Source organism: Lepidochelys kempii, chromosome 1, assembly GCF_965140285.1.
Source record: "Lepidochelys kempii isolate rLepKem1 chromosome 1, rLepKem1.hap1, whole genome shotgun sequence".
In the NCBI taxonomy this organism is placed as follows: Eukaryota; Metazoa; Chordata; order Testudines; family Cheloniidae; genus Lepidochelys; species Lepidochelys kempii.
The window spans coordinates 59,027,761-59,053,326 of NC_136380.1; the positions used below are offsets into that span (position 1 = coordinate 59,027,761).

At 42.0% G+C, this 25,566-nt stretch overlaps 2 protein-coding genes across 24 annotated transcripts in view; one reads left to right on the plus strand and one right to left on the minus strand.

Annotated features, from left to right (window-relative positions):
• Positions 1 to 25,566, plus strand: part of LOC140911290 (RCC1 and BTB domain-containing protein 2) — an 82,925-nt gene that overhangs the window by 56,097 nt on the left and 1,262 nt on the right. For 11 of the 17 annotated variants that reach the window (XM_073343999.2, XM_073344046.2, XM_073344029.2 and 8 more), the window contains 5 exons: positions 6,946 to 7,085; positions 7,723 to 7,853; positions 15,549 to 19,332; positions 20,798 to 20,944; positions 23,313 to 23,505. In XM_073343999.2, the coding sequence (XP_073200100.1) occupies positions 6,946 to 7,085; positions 7,723 to 7,853; positions 15,549 to 15,689 (412 nt within the window). In that variant the 3' untranslated portion in view covers positions 15,690 to 19,332; positions 20,798 to 20,944; positions 23,313 to 23,505. Of the gene's footprint in view, positions 1 to 6,945; positions 7,086 to 7,722; positions 7,854 to 13,330; positions 14,762 to 15,548; positions 19,705 to 20,797; positions 20,945 to 23,312; positions 23,506 to 25,566 lie in introns of those variants that run through there. The other 6 variants (XM_073344098.2, XM_073344056.2, XM_073344117.2 and 3 more) reach the window with 6 other exon arrangements.
• The window catches only part of RB1 (RB transcriptional corepressor 1), a 172,319-nt gene continuing 168,980 nt past the window's right edge, over positions 22,228 to 25,566 (minus strand). For all 7 annotated transcript variants that reach the window (XM_073343945.2, XM_073343935.2, XM_073343928.2 and 4 more), the window contains one exon: positions 22,228 to 24,147. In XM_073343945.2, coding sequence (XP_073200046.1) covers positions 24,074 to 24,147 — 74 coding nt within the window. In that variant the 3' untranslated portion in view covers positions 22,228 to 24,073. The remainder of the gene's footprint in view (positions 24,148 to 25,566) is intronic.

Sequence of the window (25,566 nt, forward strand, 5' to 3'; positions counted from 1 at the left end):
ACTGCCTGTGACAGTTGTTGGAACCGCGAGTGGCTTGCTTACAAGTTCTACTCACTTCCCCTAGCTTTCTAGTGTAGTTTATGTTAGTAGTTTGTAGTTGTTCTAGTTTTTATTAGTTAGTAGTAGTTCTGTTAGGATTGGGGGGGTTTCCCTTCCACCCTGACCTTTCCTCTTGGGGACCTCGGGGCATGCCTCGATCCCCGGGGTTCAAGTCCTGCAGTAAGCCCATGCCAATGGGCAACCCCCATGATGCTTGTTTAAAGTGTCTGGGGGAGGCTCACCAAGCCGATAGGTGCAGGATTTGCAAGGGTTTTTGTCCCAGGACCAGAAAGGAGCAGGATTTCAAGTTGAAACAGCTCCTCATGGAGGCTGCTCTTAAACCACAGCCCGCCTCTGTGCGGCAGGACCTGACACCGAGCACAGAGACTCAGCACCATTGACCCCCATGCCTAAGACTGTGGGAACTGCCTGGCACCGGTCTCGCTCTCCGGCATTGCAAAAGAAGTACGCCAAGAAGGGTAGAGGCGGATCTCCTGTGAGACCCTCCCCTGCTGTCCCAGCCAATGGGCACAACCCAGAGAGGAACACCTGGCCCCGAGACCCTTGAAGTTGGCTCCGGGAACTTCAGACATGCAAGATGTACCATTATGCCTGGGACTGTTGGACTCCCCAATCCATATAGTAGAGGAGGTGGGGCTACCGTCCACTCCAGACACCTTCAAGGCCGCACGGGACCTCATTGCCATGACGACACCATGGTCTCAGAGTCTCCGTGACAAGCCCCCTCCACTGCTGAGGGTGCTACCATCCCGCAGCAAGTGAACAATGATGCGCCCGCCCGCATCGCCAGGTCACCGATTTGTGGCACCGGTCCTATGATCATCTGAGGTCTCGCTGCCGGCCCTGATCATAATCGCGTCACCGATTCCCCTCAATACAGATCGAGGTCTCGCCACCGCTCCCCTTCCTCGTGGCATCACTCACCTGGCCAGTTCTGATTGGCACTGCCATGGCCCTCTAGATTCCAGTCCCTGTCCTCAGAACGCAGGGTCTAGGTACTCACAACAGAGCCGGCACTGGTTGACTCATTGACAGCCCGATGTGGGTACAATGCCATGGTCACCCCAATTGCAAGGACCGGCACAATGCCCTTTTTGGATCCCCTGGGCATATCACCAGTCCCAGGGTACCTTGTCCAAGGCTCCCAGTCGTTGGCATCCAAGCCCAAGCTGCCGACGGCATTGGCCAGCCACCCCATGCCCAGAATTGCTGAAGGGATTCCGCTCACAGCACTTTCACCAGCACAGACCCCCTGCCCCTACAGTGGAACAGGGGATCATTCACCCGGAACAGCAGGTCGAGCAGGAGGTCCCCATGGACCAACAGGCCCAGGATGACCCATTTACCCCACCTGCATCCTTGTCCTCTTCCCCAGATGGAGCAGTACCAGGAACTTCGGTCTCAGGATGACCACCCGTAGATAGTCGCGCCCACCAGGACCCACTCTGCAGGGTGGCGCATAACATGGGCTTGCAAGCCGAGGAGGTGGTTTAACAGGAGGTCCCAATGGTGGACACTTTGGCCCCAGAAGGTCCATCCCAAGTGGCGCTGCCACTCATTAGAACCATTCAAAACAACACCAAAACTGTGTGGCAGACCCAGGCCTCCATTCCCCCGATGGCCAAAGAAGTAGAATGCAAATACTTTGTTCCCTCCAAGGGTTACGTGTATCTGTACTCCCACCCGCAGCCCTGCTCCTTGGTGGTACCTACGGTTAATGAACGTGAAAGGCAGCGGCGGCAGGGACCAATGCCTAAATCCAAGGACTCTAAAAAACTTGACCTTTTTTGGTAGAAAGGTCTACTCCACTGCGGGGGCCTACAGCTCAGGATTGCTAATCAACTGGCAGTCCTGAGCAGATATAATTTTAAGGCATGGAACTCCATGCTCAAATTTAAGAAGTTTAATACCGTCAGAGTCAAGGGACAAGTTTGGGGCCATTATGAAGGAGGGCAAGACAGTGGAGCGGACCTCTTTACAGGCCTCACTGGACGCTGCTGACTCGGCAGCACGTGCCTTGTCCTTCTCATGGCTATGCCAGAGGACCTCATGGCTTCGGGCCTACCCACCCACCCCACCCCACCCCAGGTCCAACAGACCCTGCAGGACCTTCCCATTGATGGGACAGGATTGTTCGCGGAGCAAACAGGCTCCAGGCTACATGGCCTAAAGGATTCGAGGGCGACGATGAAGTCACTGGGGATGCATATCCCAGCTACTCAGCAAAAACACTTTAAACCTCAACCTCTCCCTAGACTTTTCTAGAAGACGAGGTAGGAACGGCAGGCTCAAGCCATCCCAGCCCTCGTCATCACAGAACCAGGCACACACCTCCTCGGCCTCCAAGCAGGCATTTTGAAGGTGTGCCTGGGGACTACGTGTCAGACTGCATATCGGAACCGCAACCCTGCTTTCAAAATCATCTGTACCACTTCTACCATGCATGGTCCCAAATAACATTGGACCACTGGGTTCTCCACGTGGTAGAAGTGGGATATTCTCTCCAATTCTGCTCCTCCCCTCCCTCCCATCCCACTTCCCTGTCCCTCTTCAGGGACCCTTCTCACGAGCAGCTCCTTATCCAGGACATGTAATTGCTCCTTGCCATAGGAGCAGTGGAGGAGGTTCCTAAGGAGCTACGGGGCAAGGAGTTCTACTCCCGTTATTTCCTAATACCCAAGGCAAAGGGGGGGTCTCAGACCCATTCTAGACCTCAACAGGTTCATGATGAAATTGAAGTTCTGTATGGTCTCCCTGAGGACAATTATTCCTTACCTGGATCTGGGAGACATGAAAGACGCGTACTTCCACATAGCTATTCAGCCCATGCACAGATGATTTCTACGGTTTGTAGCCAGCCACAAACACCATCAGTTCACGGTCCTCCCCTTCGGTCTGTCGACAGCCCCCAAAGTATTCACCAAGTGTATGTTGTTTGTAGAAGCCTTCGTCCACAGGAGGCAGGTGCAGGTATATCCTTACCTCGATGACTGGCTACTCAGGGGACACACCAGGGAGCAGGTGGAGTCTCAAGTCCGACTAGTCAGAGCAACTTTCAAGAGGCTGGGTCTCCTGCTCAACGTGAACAAGTCAACCTTGTCACCGACTCAAAGATTAGAATTCATTGATGCAGTGCTGGACTCGGTGCAGGCAAGGGCGCTCCTGCCAGAGACCCGATTTCAGACCATGACAGACATTATCCAAAGCCTCAGGCAGTACCCAGCCACTACCGTGAGGGATACCTGAGTGTTCTCAGTCACATGGCAGCCTACACTTATGAGGTATGGCATGCCAAACTGAGGCTCAGACCACTTCAAGCATGGCTCATGTATGTATACCGCACAGGGCCTGGAATCTGTGGTCACGGTGCCAGATCAAGTACTCAAGTCCCTCCAATGGTGGCTTGACCCTTGCACAGTCTGCAAGGGAGTCCCCTTCAACAGCCACCAGCCCTCCTTGTCCCTAGTAACGGATGCATCAGCTCTGGGTTGGGGGGGCGCATCTGGGAGAGCTCCAGACACAAGAATTATGGTCGCAGGATGAGCTCTTCCTGCATATCAATATCTGAGAGCTCAGAGCAGTACGGCTAGCATGCCAAACCTTCCTATCCCGGCTCCAAGGCCAATGTGTGCGGGTAATGACAGACAACACCATGGCCCTGTTTTACATCAACAAGCAAGGTGGAGCCCACTCTTCCTTCCCCCCCCCCCCCACATGTCGGGAGGCCCTTCAGCTATGGGAGTTCTGCATAGCCCTCTCCATTCACCTGGAGGCGTTCTATCTCCCAGGTGTGCAGAACGAATTAGTGGATCTCAACAGATCGTTTCACTATCATGAGTGGGCCATCCATCCAGATGTCATATATTCCATCTTCCAAAAGTGGGGGTTTCCCCAGGTTGATCTGTTTGCCACTCAGAGCAACAGGAGGTGCCCAATGTTCTGCTCCTTTCAGAAACTCAGCCCGGGTGCGATCTCGGATGCATTTCTGCTCCCCTTGGGAGACCGTCTCATGTATGCCTTTCCACCATTCCAACTCGTGCACAGAGTACTGCTGAAAATCCACAGAGACAGAGCTGTAGTAATTCTGCTGGCCCCAGTGTGGCCCTGCCAGCATTGGTACACCACGCTTCTGGAGCTGTCAGTGGTGGTACCACTCTATCCCAATCTGATCACGCAAGACCACGGTTGCCTTCACCACCTGGGCCTCCAATCCCTCCAGTTCAGGAGATCTAACCAGCTGTTCGTGGCAGTGACAGACCATATGAAAGGACTCCCAGTCTCATCTCAAAGATTATCTTCCTGGATCATGGCCTATATCTGCACGTTATGAGCTGGCCAAGGTCCCACCTCAGCCTCTCAAGGCTCACTCCACAAGGGCACAGACCTCTTCAGCTGCGTTTCTGGCCCAGGTGCATACGTTCACCTCTCACTGTGCCATCACACAGCACGCTAGAGATGATGCAACTTTCGGCAGAGTGGTGCTCTCTTCAGTGATTTCTTAACTCCAACTCCACTTCCGGAATAGAGCTTGGGAGTCACCTGATTGGAATCGACATGAACAAGCACTCGAAGAAGAAAAAACGGTTACTCACCTTCTTGTAACTGTTGTTCTTCAAAATGTGTTGTTCATGTCCTTTCCAGTACCCACCCTCCTATCCCTCTGTCGGAGTAGCCAGCAAGAAGGAACTGAGGAGGGGCGATGTCAGCAGGGTCATATATTAAGTGCCATGAAAGCGCCACTCCAGAGGGCTCCACAGCCGACCCAGCGGGAACTGCTGGGGGCAAAATTTCTGGCACAACGTGTCATGCAGATTCCTGAGAGGCCTCAAGAGGCTCTTCCCGCTGGTCTGGGCTCCTATCCCACGATGGGACCATAACTTGGTTCTTTCTAAGCTCACAGGCCCACTCTTTGAGCCAATGGGCTCCTGCTCCCTTTCCCACCTGTCATGGAATGTCACTTTCCTTGTGGCGATAACATCGGTGAGACGAGTGTCGGAGATTAAAGCCCTGACATCAGAGCTGCCATATACGGTGTTCCACAAGGACAAAATCCAACTGTGACCCCATCCGGCCTTTCTGCCGAAAGTGTTGTCTTCCTTCCTAAGTTAAATATTTTCCTCCTACTAATTATTGTTTGGTCATAAAATAAACATCAACTTCTTTATAGGTAAGTAATCCACAGATCCATATATTTGGCTACAAGACAATGGAACATCAGATTAGTAGCTTCATTAAGCCATATTACCTCAAGGTATAACTATTATCATACCTGGCTAAGAGGATAACATGCATGTAACACACCATTGCTGAATGCTTCCCTTCATGAGCATTATCATGAGTGCATTACTTTTAAGAGATCCTTTTTATTGCTGCATTTTTATAACTCAGTGGGTTATGGTTTTTTTGCCTTGTTCCATAAGTAATCCTAAAACTAAATTGTGAGATTGGTGGCTACGAGCATGTGGTGGTAGTGGTGGGCAGGCCCTGTTCAAGTGGGAGAGGCCAGAGGCATTCTGCCTACACAAACAGGTGTATCCATGGACACTTGGGGATTGCGTGGATGAGCAGCAACTGCTATTCCCTTTAAAAGACACAGCGTGCATTCCCCCCTTTCCAAATTCCTGACCACAAATGCAGAAGAGCTAAAGGGCTCTACCCATGTTCTGCTCCACTGGAGGTCACTACCACTGCTATGATGCACCTACCTTGTGCTCAGAAAACAAAGGTACAGGATTTTGGCTGCCCCTTCAAGTCCCACATCCCTACACAACAACGTGAGAGAAACCAAACTATAACTCCTGCGTATTTTATTGATTTGTGATTTTATGTTTATATATTTTCATGACATGAAAAATGCATAACATAAAAAGCAAAATATATATAGATGACAATTTAGACCAATATAAAAGGAAGATAAAATAACTGATAAATAAGTAGATTTTTGTTTTTCATTCATGTGGTAGTAGTGCTCTTTCTGTACCATGGAGACCTATGACCAGATAATGTGCTAATGTATAGCAGGTTTACTTGTAAAATCTTCTGACTAAAAGAAAAGCAAAATCTAAGGTGGGGCATGTAAACAAGATGCTGGAGGAAAAAACTTAACCTAAATTGTGTTTATTTTAGAACAAGTTTTTAACAGGGGATGGGTAAAATGCTTGGTTACTCAAGAATCTTCAAAACTATCCAACAGATTTAACAACTGATCCATCTGGGCACTGTCTTTCCAGTATTGTTGGAGCCATAGCTCAGTGGTTGAGTATTTGACTGCAGTATTGTAATAACATTTAGAAACTGGAAAAGGAACCTGCTTTCCAAATACATTGATACTATTGTATGGCAGAACTGGGAAATTATAATTCAGTTAAGATTTATAATACAGATATTACAGGCATAATCTGGGTTTTTAAAGTATTAAGGCTGGTTATTGTAACAAAAAGATGGTCAAGGATATGTCTAAGACTGTTCTGGTTTTAATATTTTAAACATGGAAAATGAGTTTAAATTAAATTTAGAAGCAAGAGCTAGATGATGACATTAGAATAAATGTAATCTACAGTACTGATAACATGATGTAGCTAGAGGGTACAGAAGTTATGGAAAAACAGATCTTCAAGAATAAGAATGGTCTTAATTAATCCTAAAATGTATTTGCAAAAGGAGGCAGGGAATAGAATCAGTATAATACTTAAAATATAAATCATGTAAAAGAATTACAATGAGTTTAATGGACTCCTCCCTACTTCACCAAAAGAAAAAATCTCATGGTGTTATCACAGCACTCTATATTTTATTCTCCATCTTTATGATTGATATAGACACCTTACTTGTGTTAATTTACCAAACTTAACTATTCACCATGGGTGTCTTATTTTTGTTCCTTAGGTGTGAGCATTTTCGTTCCATATTAAATAACAATGATGATGATATTATTGAAATGAGTGAATTCTCTTATCAAGTTTACCGAGCCTTCCTGGAATATTTGTACACAGACAGCATCAGTCTCCCACCTGAGGATGCAATAGGTAATTGGCATAAAGTCAAATAATGTCAAGTTATTGTTAAGAGAGAACTTTAAAGTTTGTTTTAACAGATTCTAGAAAGATGGGGTTGATCCTGTTCATTGTTATTTTACTATCCTTTAAACCTTCTTTTATGCTCCATCACATGTACATGGATGAGGTGATCCATGCAGCGGAGAATCATGCAGTAGGAGGAGAGGGACAGAAAGAATGGGAGGGGATGATGAAATGAACAGCAAATGTAGATTGTATTCAAAAAGGACCATTATTTCTCATATTAAAAACAGTTTTTAAAAGCCTCTTATACCTTCCTAATATTACCTTTCCATTTGATGTAGTTGTCACAGACATTATTTGACCACAAATGAGAAGGGAGCTGGCCCAGATGATCACTGAAGAGAGGAGAGATGGTTCACTAAATAACCTCTAGTAAAATGTGGTGCAAACAACAAAAAAGATGGAGAATTTGTGTCTTAATAAGTGTGAACTCTTCAGTTTGCATAAAGCCTTTTTGGAGGTTTTGTGTAAAAGTCTATCATAGAATCATAGAGAAACAAACTGATAAATCTGAAATACAAGTTTATATGGCTTGCATAAAGACAACCAAATATCTGTGAATTTTCTACCTAATTCTCAACAGGGCTGCTAGATTTGGCAACATTCTATAGAGAAAATAGATTGAAAAAGCTTTGCCAGCAAACTATCAAACAAAGCATTTGTGAGGAGAATGCAATTGCTCTTCTTTCAGCTGCAGTCAAATATGAAGCTGAGGTATGGAAAACTTTTATTTGTACTAGAAGTTCCTTAGAGAGAGAACTGTTTTTCTGAGACATGGAACTATTTATGGTAACTATTTATTGCAATTAATGAACCATCACACATGACTATTGTAATCAACTTCTCTGGCTTCCCTAAGCATGCACATTTCCCCTTTCAGTCCCTACAAAATGCAGCTGCTAATTTCATCTTCCTTGCCCGCCGACTCAATTGTGTCAGTCTCCTCTTTGAATTCTTTCACTGTCTCCTCATCTGCTATGGCATGACATTTAAGCTTCTCATCGCCACTCAGTACATAACTCTGCCAATGCCACTTATCCACCTTTGAGTTTTGTATCACCTTCTGACCATGTTCTTCCAATGTACCTTCACTGATCATTTGTCAGCTTTTTGCACAGTCCTCTCTCTACCACCTTCCACATCGTCCCCTACACAGGATATCACCTCCTTGGGCTATCTTGTAAGGCCGTTTTCTGTATGGATTTATTCCTCTCTCCGAGATTGACTTTTGCTATGCTGTTTACAGTGAATCATGTTGACATGTAAACAAATTGCCTGTTGGTCCTTTTCCCCTATCCTGTGTCTTCTCATCTGTCTATTTATGGATTGTGAGCAGGGAATGTCTAGAAAGCACCAATCATGTAATGGGCACTAATTAAAAAAATGTTTTATTTGCAAATATGCTCACATTTTATTTTGTGAAAGAAGTTTGCCTTTTCTTAATTTTTCAGTACTATTCTGTCTGTAAAATATCTGTAGTTTGGTATTTACAAGATATTTGAATATCAATTTTAGACTTAATATATCATTTCAACCTGACCAGCTAGTTAAAGAAGGGCCCTTCATGAATACATCAAACTCCCACAAATATTAACACGAGTTAAGTATGTGCACTGAGACTAAATTTGTTACTGGCCAAAACAGTTGCCAATCCATTGATTCCAGTATAATAGTAGGGTCAAATTCACCACTGAATTAAGCAGACATCTGGTTGGTAGGGGAGTATGTGAGTAAATGGGTGTGCTGACTGAACACCAAAAATATTCACTAGTGCTAATATCTTGGTTTATTAATTACTTGTAAAACCAGTTAAATCTGTCAGCTTGGCAGGTTTTTATAATTTACAGCTTCGTCCTTAGTAAGAAGTCAAGTCACACTGGGAGACCCAAAGGACGGCGCTGAACTGAGAACTTTATTATTTCTTTTGTTTAGTTTTGCCTTTCTAAAAAAGCCTGTAGGGAGGGATTTAAATGAGAAGAATGTACATGTTTGGCGGAGCTGGATTGGTAGGCTGTTCCATGCATAGAGGGCAGTGAGGAAGAAGGGGCAAAAATGGAAGTAGAAGACGGGAGTGTTGAAACTGTCATCATTGATGATATAAGTATGACAGGATAAAAAATGAGATATAAATTGGGATTCATTTGTGCAGAGCTTGAAGATGGGGAGACAAGAAGTGTACATTTAATATTGGAGGGGTTGGAAGCGGGCAGTGACATGGTCGGATTGACAAAAGAAGATAATTTTGGCCGGAGGCAGAGCAGTATGGGGAGAGAGTGAGGTTGGTGAAGATGCCATTAAGTAATCAAAGAGAAGATGACCAGGGCATTAATAATTGTGATATTAGGGACAGAAAGGAAGGGTCGGAGTTTTAGTGTGGACACTGAAGTGAAAGATACCATGGTATGGGGAAGCACAGCAACTTTTACTCTTAATAGGATAGGTTTTCATTTGAAGTTTGTTATAGAAACTTCTAAATAGACTGCCTCACCGTAAAAATATTCTACACCTTTAATTCTACTTGTCAACATCAGAAAAGGCTTTGATCAACCTGTTTCACTTGGAACTATTACAAGTGCAATTATGTGTGTCATGCAACATGTAAAACTAGTCTGGACAAAGCGCCCGTGAATATATTGTAGGAAACAGGTGGTGACAGGGATGGACTGGATGACCTCATGCATGTTTTCCAGCTCTACCTTCTATGATTCACAGTTTTAATTAGCAACTGTAATATTCTTTCAGAAATTTTGTATTGTCCTTTAGCACAGCCATTGATTATAAACTGAAGGAGGTAAGCACTGTTAAAACTGCAGAAATAGTGAAAGTATAGGATAGTGTGTCAGCACTTTAGCTGTAAATGCTTTGTAAAACTATAAGGTGCAAAAATGTAAAACATGAAATTTCTCTCTAGAAATCATCAGTTCATAAAATAAATCTATATTTAGCCATTAGAAAAGGTACCAATGTTCAGTTTCTAATTTATTTTCACTTTATGTAATCAACACAAGTAAAAGATGGGAATATGCTGCAGTTCTCAGCCCTAATATGAAAATAAATTGACTCAATTTACTTTACCAAAGATAAATACATCCAGAAGTAATAGTCACAAATAGGATACTTCGAAAATTGTGGAAATGCTTGCTGAAGTATTGTCTGTTTGTAAGAGTAGTTCTATGCAGTTGCTATTTTTATAGCACATTTCTAATATACTGTGGGCTGGATTGAAGATTAATTAGCTGTTATTTATACTACAAATTAAAAGTTACCGTTTTCTAACCAGCAAAATTATTAAACATCATTCCCTGACTGGCCAGTGAAGAGATTTTTTTTTCAGTATAACAGGGAAGCAACCTCCCTTAATTTTCTTTTAGACAAGCTATAATTTTCTTTTAGTACAATCTATAATTGCCCAGGCTCTAACAGTAGGATTCCTGGAATATAATCTGGAATGAAATCTAAGATGTCATTACATTTCCCAAGCACACCCTTCCCCCCTACCCTTGCCACTTCCTTCTGTATTTTTGGCCTTTCCTGTTCATCTTTTTTGTTGTTGTTGTTCCCCACCATACACACACTTTTTTGTGGTTCCATGCCTTTTCCTTCTGGGCATTTTTTCCCCACTTATCCCACTTTTATAGCTGTTGGTCTTCTTTTTTGGCTTTAATTGCATCTCTGCGGAGGCAGCAGACTAGAAGCATTTAACCCATGGAAAGGACTACAACGGGAAATTAACTAGCATTTTTTGAAGTTCCCCGCTTCCCTCCTGCCCAGTTTGCAATACTTGTGTACTTCACACAGAGGGAAACTGACTAGAATTTTCCACTGAATGCATCCGATGAAGTGAGCTGTAGCTCCCGAAAGCTTATGCTCAAATAAATTTGTTAGTCTCTAAGGTGCCACAAGTACTCCTTTTCTTTTTGCAAATACAGACTAACACGCTGCTACTCTGAAACCTGACTAGAATTAGTACATTCTTTTTGCAACAAGCTTCAAAGAGGTTGCAGATTGTGAATCATGAAGTCAAAATATTGCCTTGAAGCTAACTCTATCTGTAATGTGCTTGCTGCAAAGGATAGGTTAATTCCTTTTCCTTCTGCGGAAGTTATTTACACAGGAACAAGCTGCAAAGGGGACAGGTATCAGTGCATAAAGAGAGGGAATGCTGCCACTGCTAGCAGGTTGAATGGGCAAGGAGTGAGTGCAGTTACTGAGTGCAGTTACTGTTGCATGGTTTACAAAACATATGACAGTCATCCACGTTGGGTGTACGTATGCTGAGAATTTTCAGAAAATCTCACTATTGATCTAACACTTGTACTAGTAAGTCTAGGACAAGACAGTTATTTTTACCATCATGTCTAATCCAGCTGCTGTTTTTTTCTCTGCACGTTACGAGATGCAAATTCAGAGGTCAACATGTATATCTACATCCTTCTGAGGCTAACATGTCCTTTTATTAAGTTAAATATTCGGGGTAGAGGAGGCAGTTAATTTGGGGTCCCACAATGGCTAGAAAATAAATTGTATCTTTGACAAATTTTGCAGATGTTGAAGTTAATTTGGGTAAAGAAGGGAAGGAATCATTAGCCTTTTTCCAGGGATACACTAGGAAAATTGAAGGCTTTATTGTGTGATGATGCATTTATTTTTGTGTGTACAAATAATTTTTAGAGTAATTGCATATGGTTGCACCTTTTGCATTTTTTTTTATATTGTATTTCAACTTGAAGGTTGACACATTAGCTGTCTCCTGTTCACATTTGTGTCATGATCCTGATTTCTGGTGATGCATAAGGATTCATCATATAGTTCATATGAACAAATCTCATCCTGTTGTTTTTGAGGTGGTCACTTAGATTACCAAACCCACTGCAGACTAGTCAATCACAGGGTATGCTAGCTGACTGGATGATTGAAACTTTTTAAACAGGAGAGTAATGAATGACACATTTTCAGTATCAATCATTTGTACTAAAATTCAGAAACTTTCCAAATTCACAAACATTTTTGTAGTCTTCCACATATTCTAAAAGCGACCCCATGAACAACAGTGGAGTGAAGAGAAACAGTTACTCACTTTGACTGTGATTTTTTGAGAGGTGATGCAGATGTGTATTCCACTTAGGTGCGTGCACACTTAGCACACCAGAGCCGGAGAATTCTGCCTAGCAGTACCAACAGGAGGGCAGCACTAGCGCCTCATGGCCAGAACCTCTCCCCTGGCTAAATGAGGCCGCGCCACCCAACCCTCCTCAGTTCCTTCACGCTGAACAGCCAGAGAGCAGCCTCTGATGCAGAGGAGACAGAGGGTGTGTCGCGGAATAAACATCTGCATCAGATCTCAAAGAACAACAGTTTCAGTAAGCAACGGTTTCTTCTTCAAATAGATGCAGCCATGTATTCCCCTTAGGTGACTCACAAGCAGTACTCCAGCAGCATTGGGCTTGGAGTCTAGCTCAACAAGGATTGAAGGACTGCCTTCCCAAAGTTTGCATCTGCTCTGAATGCCATGGTAATGTGTCATGGTTTGTAACTATATATATTGACAGCCATGCATCAGCCCTGCAAATATCCAACAGCGAGATGTCACTTAAGAATGCTATTGACATAGCTTGTGCTCTTGCAGAATGTTCTCGCTCCTGTAGCCGGTGCGTAGTCAAAGCCATTCATATGCAGTCTTGATGCAGGAAGTTATCCACTTAGAAATCCTCTGGGAGGAGACTGCCTGTCCCTTCATACAGTCTTCACCTCATCTGTTTATGTCATATGCAGCCAGAAAGGGTTTAGTCCTGTCCAGATAGAAGGCCAGAATCGTCTGATGTCCAGTGTGTGAAGATGCTGTTCCTCCTCTGGAAATGAATGCAGCTTAGGAAAAAATACAAGTAAATATACCACCTGGTTTCAATAAATGGAGAAACCACTTTAGATACATGAATGGATGGATGAAAGACTGAGAGCGCCGATAGATGCTCCCTCAATGAGCTAAGCAAAAGGCCCGACCACTGAAGATGCAGCGAATACTCCAAGATGTCTTAGATACTAGCCAGCATCAGCTGAACTCTGCAGGCCAATGACCATATTGAAAAACAATTCCACTTTGCCAAATAGGCTATCCTAGTAGAGGGTTTTTACTACTGAGTAGGACCCTGTCAAACAACCACTGAGCATTTCTCTTCCTTATTCAACCACAGAGCAGCCATGCCTTGAGATGTAGAGAGCTGAGCGTGGGATGCAGAGTGTGCTGTGATTCTGCATGAGCAGGTCAGGATGGACAGGAAGGAATACAGGAGGCTGAACCGACAGTGTGAGGAGGTAGGAAAACCAGCACTGCTTTGGCCATGCCAAGGCAATGAGGATGAGCTTGGCCCCTTCTGCTTTCAGCTTGAAGATGATCTGTGGAATGGTCGGAGTTGGAGGAAAAGCTCACAGAAGAGCCGACTGCCAGCTGAGGTGGAAGGCATTGGTCACGGAGCCTGGACTGAGGCCCCAGCCAGCCAGCATTTCCTGTTGACCCTGTGGCAAACAGGTTGCTCATTGGGAAGCACCGCGCTGCAAAGATGACTCGTAGAACACTGGGCTTCAAAGACCACTTGTTGAGGGAAAAATTCCTGCTGAGATGGTCTGCAAGATGATTCTGGACCCCAGGCAAGTGATCGGCTACCAGAGTTCTTCTCCTGTCAATGCAGAACTGCCACAACCTGATCGCCTCTTGGCAGAGCACCCTGGAGAGTGGTACTCTTTCCCTGCTCACATACTACATTCCCGGCACCAGGTATGCCAGTGCCAGAAGCGGTGTGGACCCCGAAGTCAGCAGCAGTACCAAAACAGCTGAAAGTCACGCTAGTAACATCTGCAGTGCCAGCTGCAACGGTGCTGAGAAGTTTCCTGGTGCCCAGGACTCTTGCACCAAGCCCGGTACTGGCCCTGTTTCCACAGACTGTGGAAGGGGAAATATCAGGCTGCAGTGCCAACAGACCCGAGGGTTCAGTGGCCCGTCCAGGCAACGAGGCTATGAACAATGCAGTCCTTGCCAAGTCCTGGACCAAAGGAGAGGTCAGGATGGAAAGTCAAAGGAGGACTGTAGCCACTTGGCATGATGCCAGCAAGAAAACAGTCGGTGCTGGCATCTCCCTTGTCAGTACCGAACTCAATAGATACCTCGGAACCAGAACTGGAGTTGATGATACAGGTCTCTAACGCCCCTGCTCAGTGCCGGGGATCAGTAAGAGGCACCCACACCATCCCATGCGCCGGCACTAACTCCATGCCTGTCCATGCTCTTCCTGGGGAGGCAGGAGAGTCCACGAGACCTGGAACAGTCTCATTTGGTCTTATGTGAACTTTTTCCTCAGTGCACTCAACAGAGAATGGCTCCTCCCCTGCTTCAGAGCACGAGGCGGCAGCATTCTTGGAACCCAAAAGCAATGACCTCTGATCTGACATGGCTCTCAGTGCTGAAGCAGATCGCATGGCCTGTTTGCCTAAAACAGCACATGTTTGAAGTTTCCTATCCACCTGAGTCCGTTTCATGAACAATCTACAGACCGAACATGGGCCTCATCGAAGCACAGCAAAGACTGTATGTGGGGATCATTATTAGGAATTGCTCCCACACACAACAGGTAATGTGTAAACCCTGGTGAGGGCATCACGTAACTACATACAACTCACACTAATCTTAGGGTATAACTAATTACATATAACTAGAAAAAACACTAAATGCGTGAGAGAGTGTGAGGTTAAGACCATACACAGCTCCAGCCATGGATAGTAAGAAGACACTGAGGGGGGATGGAATGGTGCTGCCACACATAACCAGGTGAGGGACTATGGCTGCAAGGTGCAAGTGGTGCCCCTCTACGGCTCCTCCTAGGCAAAATTCTCCAGCTCCAGTGGCCTAGGCACACTTACACATAAGTGGAATATATCGCTGAAGCTACTCTAAGAACCCCTAGTTTATGCATGACATCATTTGCAAATATTTTCATATTTGTCTTTCTACTTTGAAATCTAAGGGTAGGAGTGCCTTCACCCACTCTTCTCTTCCAATCCGTTTTGTATCCAAGGTCGGGCACCCCTTCACTCTACCTTTTCTCCAACATACTATTACTGTGCTACTCTTGCTTCAATCATCTTGCTGTTTTCAGTAGATATGGGTCAAGGAAGTGTGGCCTTGAGTTGAGTTTTAGGAAGAACAATAGCCAGATGGCAGCTGTAACCAGTCAAAACAGCGGTAGCGGCCTTGACAAGTTTCTGGCCTTGCTATTGTAATGTTGTGTTCTAGTATTATTTAGCATTTGTAAACTTTCATGTGGATATTGTTGGGATGAAACAGACAGCCAAGATGTGAATGCTCACTTAAATTTGTAATATCTTATTGAATAACTCATAACCTTATTTTGTTTCTAGGACTTAGAAGAATTTTGCTTCAGGTTTTGTATAAACCACTTGACTGTAGTTACACAAACTACAGGCTTTGCAGAAATGGACCATGACCTCTTGAAGAACTTCATTAGCAAAGCAAGCAGAGTAGGAGCATTTAAAAACTGAAGAATGCTTGCTTCAAAGAAAGATACTTTCATCATGGGAACATTTCCTCTTTGAAAAACTTATCAGCACTCAGAATGCCTGGAAGAAAAGAGGACAACATCCATTAAAGTCAGTGTTAATGTTGATGGGCGGATTTAATAAGCTTCCATGTAGCCTAATGCACAAGCTTTGTGAAGATGGGTATGGTATAGAATAAACAATAGATATAAACAATCTGCCAACAACTTAGGTTTAAAAAAAATCCTAATGGAAAAATTAAGTTTTCCTTTAAAATCAAGTGGACTGTTCAAGGAATATAAATGGAAAATAGTGTTTTCTCCCTTGAAATATTTTCAAAAACAGCTCTTTTAACATTTTCATCTGAGTTCACTGGATAGCATGAAGCTGGTGGTTGCTAAAGCTTCATTATGCACCTTTAAGGTCAATCAAAGTAAATGTGCTACAAGAAGGTTCCTTTCTGGTTAATTTATCACCCCCTCTAGAGAAGTGTTGAGCTAGAAGCTTGTTTTGCTAAATATAGGATAAAGGAATATATCATGCAAATTCCTCTTAAGAGCCCCTAATATAAAGAAAAAGCCACAGAATGGATACTTTGTAAATTAGGAGCAGCCATGGCTCAAGAGAAGGCTATGCTGAATTTAAGTATGAAGGACTTATTTTAAAGGGCTAGTTTTGAGTTCTTGACTCTTAAAGTCATTTTCTCGGATGAAAAATAATTGGTTCTTTTTTCCAGGGACTTTACCTCCACCTTTCCAGTGGAACACTAACTTCTAATTGGTTTTGTCATGTAATGAGTTATTTCACTGTTTGTTTCGCTGCTCAGAAACACACCTCTTCACCTGCCATGAAAAAGAAACTCAATGAAAAGGAATTATCAGTTGACTTTTCTGCCAGTATTTACAGATAAGACAGGTGCTTGACATGAATTATATGTGTGGGAGGAGGGATAGGGAAACTTATAAATCAATTCAATGATTAAATAAGGAAAGTTAAACTGAAAGTCTTTTCAAGTGGTAACCAGGTGCCATTCAAATACTTCCTAAAGCAATAGGTGGAGAAGGTTTCAGTATGCTAATTCTTACGTGGAAAGACTTTTGCACTGTGACACAGAATGCTGAGATTATAAAATGTTTATCAGTTTTGGTTTCTGTTATGGTAAAGACTAATTTGTATGTAAATTACTTAATCTAATTTCTGTTAAAAGAACTGGCTTCACAAACTGATGGGCCAATGGTTAGGACACCGCCCTAGCCTTGCTCTGTCATAGACATCCTGTGTGCCCTTGGGCATGTCTACACAGCAGCTGGGAGGTGTAATTGCTAGTTCTGGTTCCATACATCTGCTTACTCTGCTCCAGTTAGCACCTACAAATTGCAGCGTGACCATCCTGGGGTGACCCCAAAAACAGACTCACGGTACCACCAGAATAGCTTTATCTATTGCCCCCTCCTAGATTTAGCAGAGGTTCCCTAACAGGTAGCCTCCCAACTTTTACTTGGTTTCTGCAGGGTGAAAGGGAATGACTTGGGTTTACTAGCAGTTCCTTTTTAGAAAAATTCCTCAGAATATCTTAGACCAGTTACCCTTGGGAGGACTCGGATACAGCCTATCAATAGCATTGATAGATACACAGGCGGTACTTTTTTTGGAAAAGTATCTTTTATTACAGTAGCACACTGCTAATCCCTGGCTACAATGTAATCTAAGCATAAAGCGCTGGAAATAAATCCCTTAACACAGTTCCTTAATACAGATTTTAAAATATCCCAATTGCAATGTCATACAATTAGAACAGTATTAAGTGTTGCACCCTGCATACGGTGATCAGCAGTGTGCAGTCCTGACAGCAATCTTAAATCTTCAACTTTATACATATGAATGTTACATTGTTTTATAACACACACCTTTATTAACCCAGACGTACATACACATGCTCATTAATCCTATTTCTGTTCTGTATTTGCACAATACCTAGCATGCTTACTTGCCGTAGGTATCTTTCTCTCTGCTCTCTCAGGGTCTGTTCTGTTCTACACTGCTGCCAATTAAGATACTTTTATTTTAATTCTGCCACAATGTTTAGCTAATGACAGCAAAGTGATGTTTTTAGTGCTGTGCTTAGGAAACAGAATAGAACAGCTCAAAAATCTCTAGTATTCCTGGAATGAGCAGTGGCCTGGGCTAGTCATCTGAGAATAATCCTACCCAAGCCCCTGACTACGTACTTGGATAGCTAGCCTGAGCTGCTGTGGCCACAGTTATTTTTAGGCACTAGCTCAAGCAGAGCCAGTGCATGTACATCTACCCAAGCTGGCAATAACATCTCCCAGCTGCTGGGTACAGGTATCCTTAATCTATGTCTCAGTTCTTCCTCTGTCAAAAGGGGATAATAGCACATCCCTACCTCACAGGGGTTTTGTGAGGGTAAAACTATTAACTTGTGAGGTGCTTAGAAATGATGGTATAGAAACCAGATTCAGCCCACCACTAGAAATAGTCTTTAATCTGCTGTGTCACTAACTAGTAGAGCTGGTCAAAAGTTTTTCTGATGGAACTTTTAGCTGGAATGAAAAATGCCCTTTTGTAAAAACAAACATACCCGTTTCATTTAGAAATGGTTGAAAACGCATTTTGATGAGGCCAGAATATTATTTTGGCACTTTTGGAACAAAATGTTTCAACTTTTGATTTTTGGGACCATTGTTTTATAAGAAATTCTGACACAGTAAATGAAACATTTTCAGCTGAGACTAAACAGGTTTTCATAAAGTTCAGTGTGCAAGAAACTTCAAAATCACAATTGCCTGTGAAATGAAAATTTGGGCATCTGCACTCCTCTACTAAATAGTCTGCATTCAGTGACTAAGGAAACAAGGCTGCATTTGTAGAGGAGTCTCACAGGAAAACCAATTCTGAGCAGTGTCCATCACCCTTTAGTCTCTTTGCCCTAAGCAGCATTTCAGTTTGCACACCAAGCTTGGGCTGTTTTCTTTCAGGCAGCTTTTTTATTTTTGTAGTAGAGACCATATGGAACTAACTCTTTGAGAGAACTTCTCTGCAGTGATGTCTGTTTTGAGGATAAAATGCAGATGTCGTCATTTGTTCATTCAATGAGGATTTTATGCATTTAATTCTTGACCTGGACAATTTAATAGTATATTTATACACTGCTATATGCACACATAGTAAAAATATATTTATTTAGCTTTCATTCACATTACTCATTAAACAGCAACACAAGTTACTTTCCTTTGCACTTAAAGGTCAAGCCTTCAGAAGTGCACTGACTTGGTGTTGGAAACCAAAATGCATGTGTGTCTGTATAAGTGTGTGCTCGAACAGCAGTGTGAGGACACTAAATCCATCCTGGGTGGTAACAGTTTTATATTTTTTTTTTGTTTTTGATGATTTGAGGATGCTGCTGTCACCACTCCTATTGATCTTGGAATTGGATCCGTTGTTAGCCAGTATTAAATGAGTTTCCGGAGACTCCAGTTCAGACAGCAATGAAAAAATATTTGTAGACATTTGGGACTGTAATCCTAGACAGGTGAGGTATTCATTCAAAAACTGGACTGATGGCCTAAAATATCCTTGGACAGCTAAACAAGAGACTCCTCCAACTAACCACTGGGGAAAACAGGTAAATAAATATTTCTTGAATTAAATGAAACTTAAAAAGAATAAAAGTAAATACTATCACAGTGATTGATGTTAGTAGGTTCAGCCTCATGGTGTTTTCTAGGACCCACCTTTGGAATGATGGAGCTTTATTACAAAGTACATTCACTGTGTAAATTGCTGTAGTGTATAAATGCTTTTTATATAAACTGAAGATAATTGTTTCCTTGGGATTACTTTGTAAAATAAAACCTTTATCCATTAGCATGACAAATTTTGCTTGACCCCTAAGGATGTATGTAGCCCTACCATAATAAAATATCCAGCCAACTTCAGATTTCTGTAAAAACTCATCTGGCTTTATAGACAACTAATAAAACATTTATATTTAGGATCTTAGCCTTTGACCTATTTACTTTTTATTATAATCTAAAGCCTACATAGAATTGCTTTGACCATTCTTGAACAGCTGTTTATGACTTCCTTATTAGCACGTTGTGGGGATGAGGGGAGAGAAATAGGTAACTTACAGGATAAAAATTGCAGTTCTGAAGTATAGTTTAGACCACAGTCTTTCTAAAAAGAAAAGGAGGACTTGTGGCACCTTAGAGACTAAAAAATTTGTTGGTCTCTAAGGTGCCACAAGTCGTCCTTTTCTTTTTGCAGATACAGACTAACACAGCTGCTACTCTGAAACCAGTCTTTTTCTAAGGGCTCATTTACATGTGGCAAGCTGGGGTGAAAATCTACCCATGCACTAACCTGTACACTAGGAATCGGTGCAGACCCTACTCTTATGCACTAAAAGTTCCACATTGCCCTTTGAACTACTCCTCTTTCAAAGCAGGGTAGGATCACTGAGTGCTACAGAACTTTAGTGCCCAGCAGCAGACTAGGGAGGGGTAGATTTATAGCCCAGCTTGCAGGGTGGGGAATGACTAAGTGTTTGTATAGACAAGATTTTAAGAAAATGACTGCTAGACTCATGAGCAGCAATAAAACCAGTGTCTGCACAAAAATGGGGGGAGTTTGACAGGGAAAGATTTCAAGCCTTTCAAAGAAGTTAATGCAGTAAAGAAAAACAGTGATTGCAACTAGATGAAATGCCATTTGTGTTTTTGACATACCACTTCTGCTTGGTAAAGAAGGTTGGTTGGTTTGTTTGTTTGTTTCAGGATACCTGTATAAACTAAACTTGTTACATTTTAAAATATTCAAACTGTATCATGTGCTGGTTTCCTACAGCAACACAACCTTCTACAGATGTCCCACCGTTTCATGCAGTTTTATAGTTTGTTTCTTTCTTGGCCTGCAGTAACTCTCACATACTCAAGTGGGTGCACATGTTGTTTACTTAGACTTGTCTAGAGTACTACTGTTTTGGAAATACAAAATTATTCATGTTTAGATCTACATGAAAGAGCTGAAGTTGCACTGTTGAAGAAGAGCATAAATAACTGAATTCAGTTTTTTATATTCTGTTTCAGTAATAGTTAATCAGAGAAGTTACTCTGACCTTTAAAACACATCATATCAGGAAATAAGAGGACATAAGGAAGGGACCCAGACATAAAACTGCAGGGAGAAAAGGTCTCTAATACTATTGTTTGTCCAACTTTGGATCCTTAAGGCAGGTTGGTTTCCCTTTCTGAAATAAAATTTCAAACACACTAGATCATTTTGACGAGTTGTGTGTGAAGCAGTAATAAAAGTACTAATCTTAAAATGTCATAAACTTTCAAAATCCTCTTAGGGCAATTGGAGCATTTACTGTAACTTAACCAGAAATATCAAATGTACTTCTTGGAAATTGTATTCTGACAGTTAATGTGGTAGTTTCTGTAAACTGAAGATAAGATATTTTGCTGAAAACATTTATTTTTTAGGTGAAGGTTTGGGTTAAAGCAGTCAGAAGAGTGACAAATTTTGCTTAGAGCACCCAGGTGCAATTTACAGTCATATGTACTGATTTTACAAACATTTTGGTCAGCACTGCAAAGCTAGCATAGCAACAAACTTTGTATCCAGTTGCATAAAACCTTACTGAGAAGATAGGTAAGTTTTAAGCTCCAAGTGGCAGGGACCTAAGTTTGCCGTAGCAGAGCAACAGCTGACAGATAGTCAGCGGAAGAGAAAATGAGTGCTGTGACAGTAAGAAATTTGTGAAATAATTTTCTGTAACATACATCTGACTTGCTTTCTTTGTGGTTTGTGTGCGTTATTCATTTGAAGGTGGAAAATCAGTTAAGAGGGTCAAGAGTGGTTAAGTAGACAGAGTACTATGCCATTCTACTTCCCATGTCATCAGTAGAACTTCCAATTAAATTGTAATTCCAGATTCTTTAGTTGGTGATGACGGAAGAAGCAGAAAGAGTAACTTGATTTTCAGGTGGAGTCTGCATTGTTCCATCTGAGGTAGCACAGTCTAGTGGGTAGGCCTAGATTGGGTAGCTGGAGACTTGAGTTCTCTTCCCATCTCTACACCTGACTTGGACCAATTCTGTTATAGCATTGTGCCTCATGGTCCCCTCCTGACCTTTGTCTTGTCTATTTAGACTGTAAGTTCCTATATATATGTATATGTTTGTACAGTGTCTAACACAAGGGGGTCCTGATCTTGTGTGCTACTGTAATACAAATAATGATAATGCTGGTAGAAAATATAGTTAGAAAAATCTGAAATGAACTCAAACTGAGGGAACTAATGGAAGTTTTCTAGATGGCTTAGGGCTCAAATGTGTATTTAGATCTAGATCCCTGTACATGTACAGAGCTTCATTGAAATCGATGGGACTCTGCTCACACCAGTTGTAGGATTGCAGCCTAAGCATGAAACAGAAAGGTGTTATTTCCACATGATACTTTCTCATTAACTTTATACCTAATAAAAAAGGAAGTTACAAAGATCACCAATAAATCTTATTAAAGCTATTTTATTTATCTTGAAAGGAATGAAATCCATTAGTTGTACAATATGCAACCATACACGTTTAAATGTAGTCTTCAGTCTGCCTGAACAAAAAAAGTACATTGTCACAGTAGAGAAAGGATAGCCTGTCTGAGTACTGAACTCTGCAGTATACTACTCCTTGCAGTTCTCTAGCCAGCAAAGTTAAGATCTGGGCACTATTCTAACTGCAACTATGGAGCTTAAAGTCAGCGTATCCCATTATTTGTAGTATGTTTCACCTGTAAACTCTGCAAAAAATAAGCAAAGAAACGTAAGATACTAACACTTCTGTACATACTTCAGGAAGTTGAAACCATATTCAGACTTAAAACTTAAGGTAACTGTTTTATTTCAAGGTTCATCAATATTTCCAAATCAATATACTGTTGTACAGTTTTTAAAAATTGCTCTATGATTAGATTTTGACTGACAAAAACTGATCTTTAAAAAAACCAGATGACACTACCGAAAGTATTTTCTATTTTTAACTAAGATTTTTTTTAAAACATGTTTCTGTGTAATAAAACCCAGGTGCTTTTTTTCGACTGTATCTGCTTTAATTTAGGTAGTTGAACAAAACTAAATCTTCATTAAAATGAATGGGTAATCCTAAAGGCAGCAGCAATCAAAAAGCTCTGCTAGAGCTGCTTTTTAGACTGCTAGAAATGAAATACTTTTTTATACCTTTATACTAGCAAAATACCCACAACTGAGTAGCTAATTTAAAAATGTATTTGTTTAGCAATAATTCAAATAGCCTTAAAAGTTGTGCCCTTTTATGAAGAGAGGGAGGACTTTGACCACATTTTTCAAATCTGGATGCTTCACATGTTAAACTTGACCTAAATATGAATTTGGGTGCACTTTAGAAGTCAGGCTATTCATCCTTAGGAGGCCAACTTGAGGCTAGGGTTCTGTTCCCATTTCTTGGCAAAATTGAGTAAGCTAAATCACTGACTTCAGGCAAATCAGTATTTGTAGAGGTCATAGCAAGAAACTCCAGATTGGTAACAGTATGATTTCATTTCATGTACATTCTTCTTATTTTTCAGGATCCTGAAATATCAGAAAGTTCACTTTGAGTATTTTGTACCTGGGGGAAAAAAAATCTGTCCCTGGAAAACACTTACTGTCTGAGTAATTCATACTCAGTGAGGTTCAAACTGACTTAACAGATGACCAGCAGTGTAACTGTCCACTCAAACTGTGAGGGGAAAAAGTACTAGAAGATGTTAAAAATCTGAGGTATCTGTTATTTGTTTCAGTAGTATGGCTATGTGAGTTTACTTTACACTGTGTTTGCATGTTGTACTTACAATGGTAGGACCTAATTCTGCAACAGTTATGACTGCATGCATAGTAAAGTTAATGGGTAATGGTAATTCTACAGAGTCAGAAGTCATTGCAGTATCTGGCCCCTGATTTACAAAATATGCAAATAGTGCATAAAATTCCAACATTAAAATGAAATCTAATGAACAAAAGAATTAGTGCATTTCAAATCATTCTATCTAACTTCATTTTTGATAGAGTTCAAAATAAGTAGAATGAATTGGCATTAAATGAACAATATTGCGATAGGAAGCTGAAAAACTCCTCCAAATCCTCAAAAATATATAAATTAATAAACTCAGTGGTTTACATTGTGTACATGCTACATCATAAGGCATAATATAATGAAAAACACTGAAGTAAAAAAAAAAGCCAAACATTTTAAACTAACAATTGATAATAAAGTAACTAACATGGTGGCTGTAAAAGAAAGACAAATGCAGAGAAGCATGCGGTACACCGCATGGTCCTGAGAAGATGTTCACTTTTCTTCAGTGGCTGATGTATCTGTTCCATCATTTAGTTTTTGCTTTTGCATTCTTGTTCGAGTAGATGCTAGAGAAAAGTGACAGTAATTTTACCACCTTTTATAGTAAATCAACTTGTGCAAAACAATTTTAAAGGGTGTATTTATTCATGATACAAAGAATTTAACTTTTAGCCTGACACCTTTTCTAAACAAATTAAGCCCTAATTTGAACTACAAGTACTCAAATATTTAATTCTGAATTACTTTGGTAATTCTGACTTGCCAGTTTATTTTACAGCCTTAAAGAACTGTGTACTTACATTGTACAACTCCATGTACTTATACTGGCTCCCATTATTCAAACTCTCTCTCTCTCTCTTTCCTGAGCCCTATATGTGGGTCAAGTCCTTTTATTGCTCAGAGTAGCTAATACCTCAGTCAGAAGAGAACTCTGCATCTGAAGTCTGACTCACCAACTTCCTCTAAAAGGAACTTTTCTAAAACTTCCGTGGCTAAATAATCGCACGCTATTAAAAAGTAACTAGATAAAAGACTAGAACATCAACTCTTCAACTTTGCAACTAGTAAACTACGAACAGGACTGAACCAAATTTTAGTTCCCTACCCCAATTTAACAAAGATATATGTAGAGTGTTTGGTTCAGCAGACATGCCTGTCTTAGAGTAGAAAATCTGATAGGTTAACCAACTGTTTTTGGTGGGGATAAGGTTGGGCATATCCACTGATTTATACACAAGATGTGACAAGCAGTGAAAAACTATACAGTTAAACCAATATTATGGCTGCTGAGAGCAGTGGTTCTCAACCTTTCCTGGCTACTGTACCCCTTTCTGGAGTCTGAAGCCCAAGTCCCACTGCCTGGGGCTGAAGCATGTAACTTAGCTTCATGGGGCCCCAGGCAATTGCCCTTCTTGCCATCTGGTAATGCTAGCCCTGCACTTGCGACCCATCCTGTGACCTCACCCTGGCGGTTGCGACCCCCAGGCTCAGAAACACTGATCTAGATCAGCAGTTCTCAAACTGTGGGTTGGGACCCCAAAGTGGGTCACAATCCCATTTCAATGGGGTTTCCAGGGCTGGCAATAGACTTGCTGGGGCCCAAGGCCAAAGCCTGAGCCTCGCCACAAGGGCTGAAGCTGAAGCCTGGGTGGCGGGGCTCAGGTAACAGTTCTGCTACCTGGGGCAATGGGGCTTGGGCTTTGGTCCCCCAGCTTGAGGTGGTGGGGCTCAAGCAGGCTCAAGTTTCAGTCCCCCCGCCTGGGGTCATGTAGTAATTTTTGTTGTCAGAAGGGGGTCACGGGTATAATGAAGTTTGAGAACTCCTGATGTAGATGAGTTGATGTACCCTCTGGAAAACCTCTGCATAACCCCAGAGGTACACGTATCCTTGGTTGAGAATGACTGGCTTAGAGCACTGACAAGGTGTGGTCTCAAGAGGGAGGGCAGTTTTGTTTTTAATTTGGTGGGTAAGAATTTTACTTGAA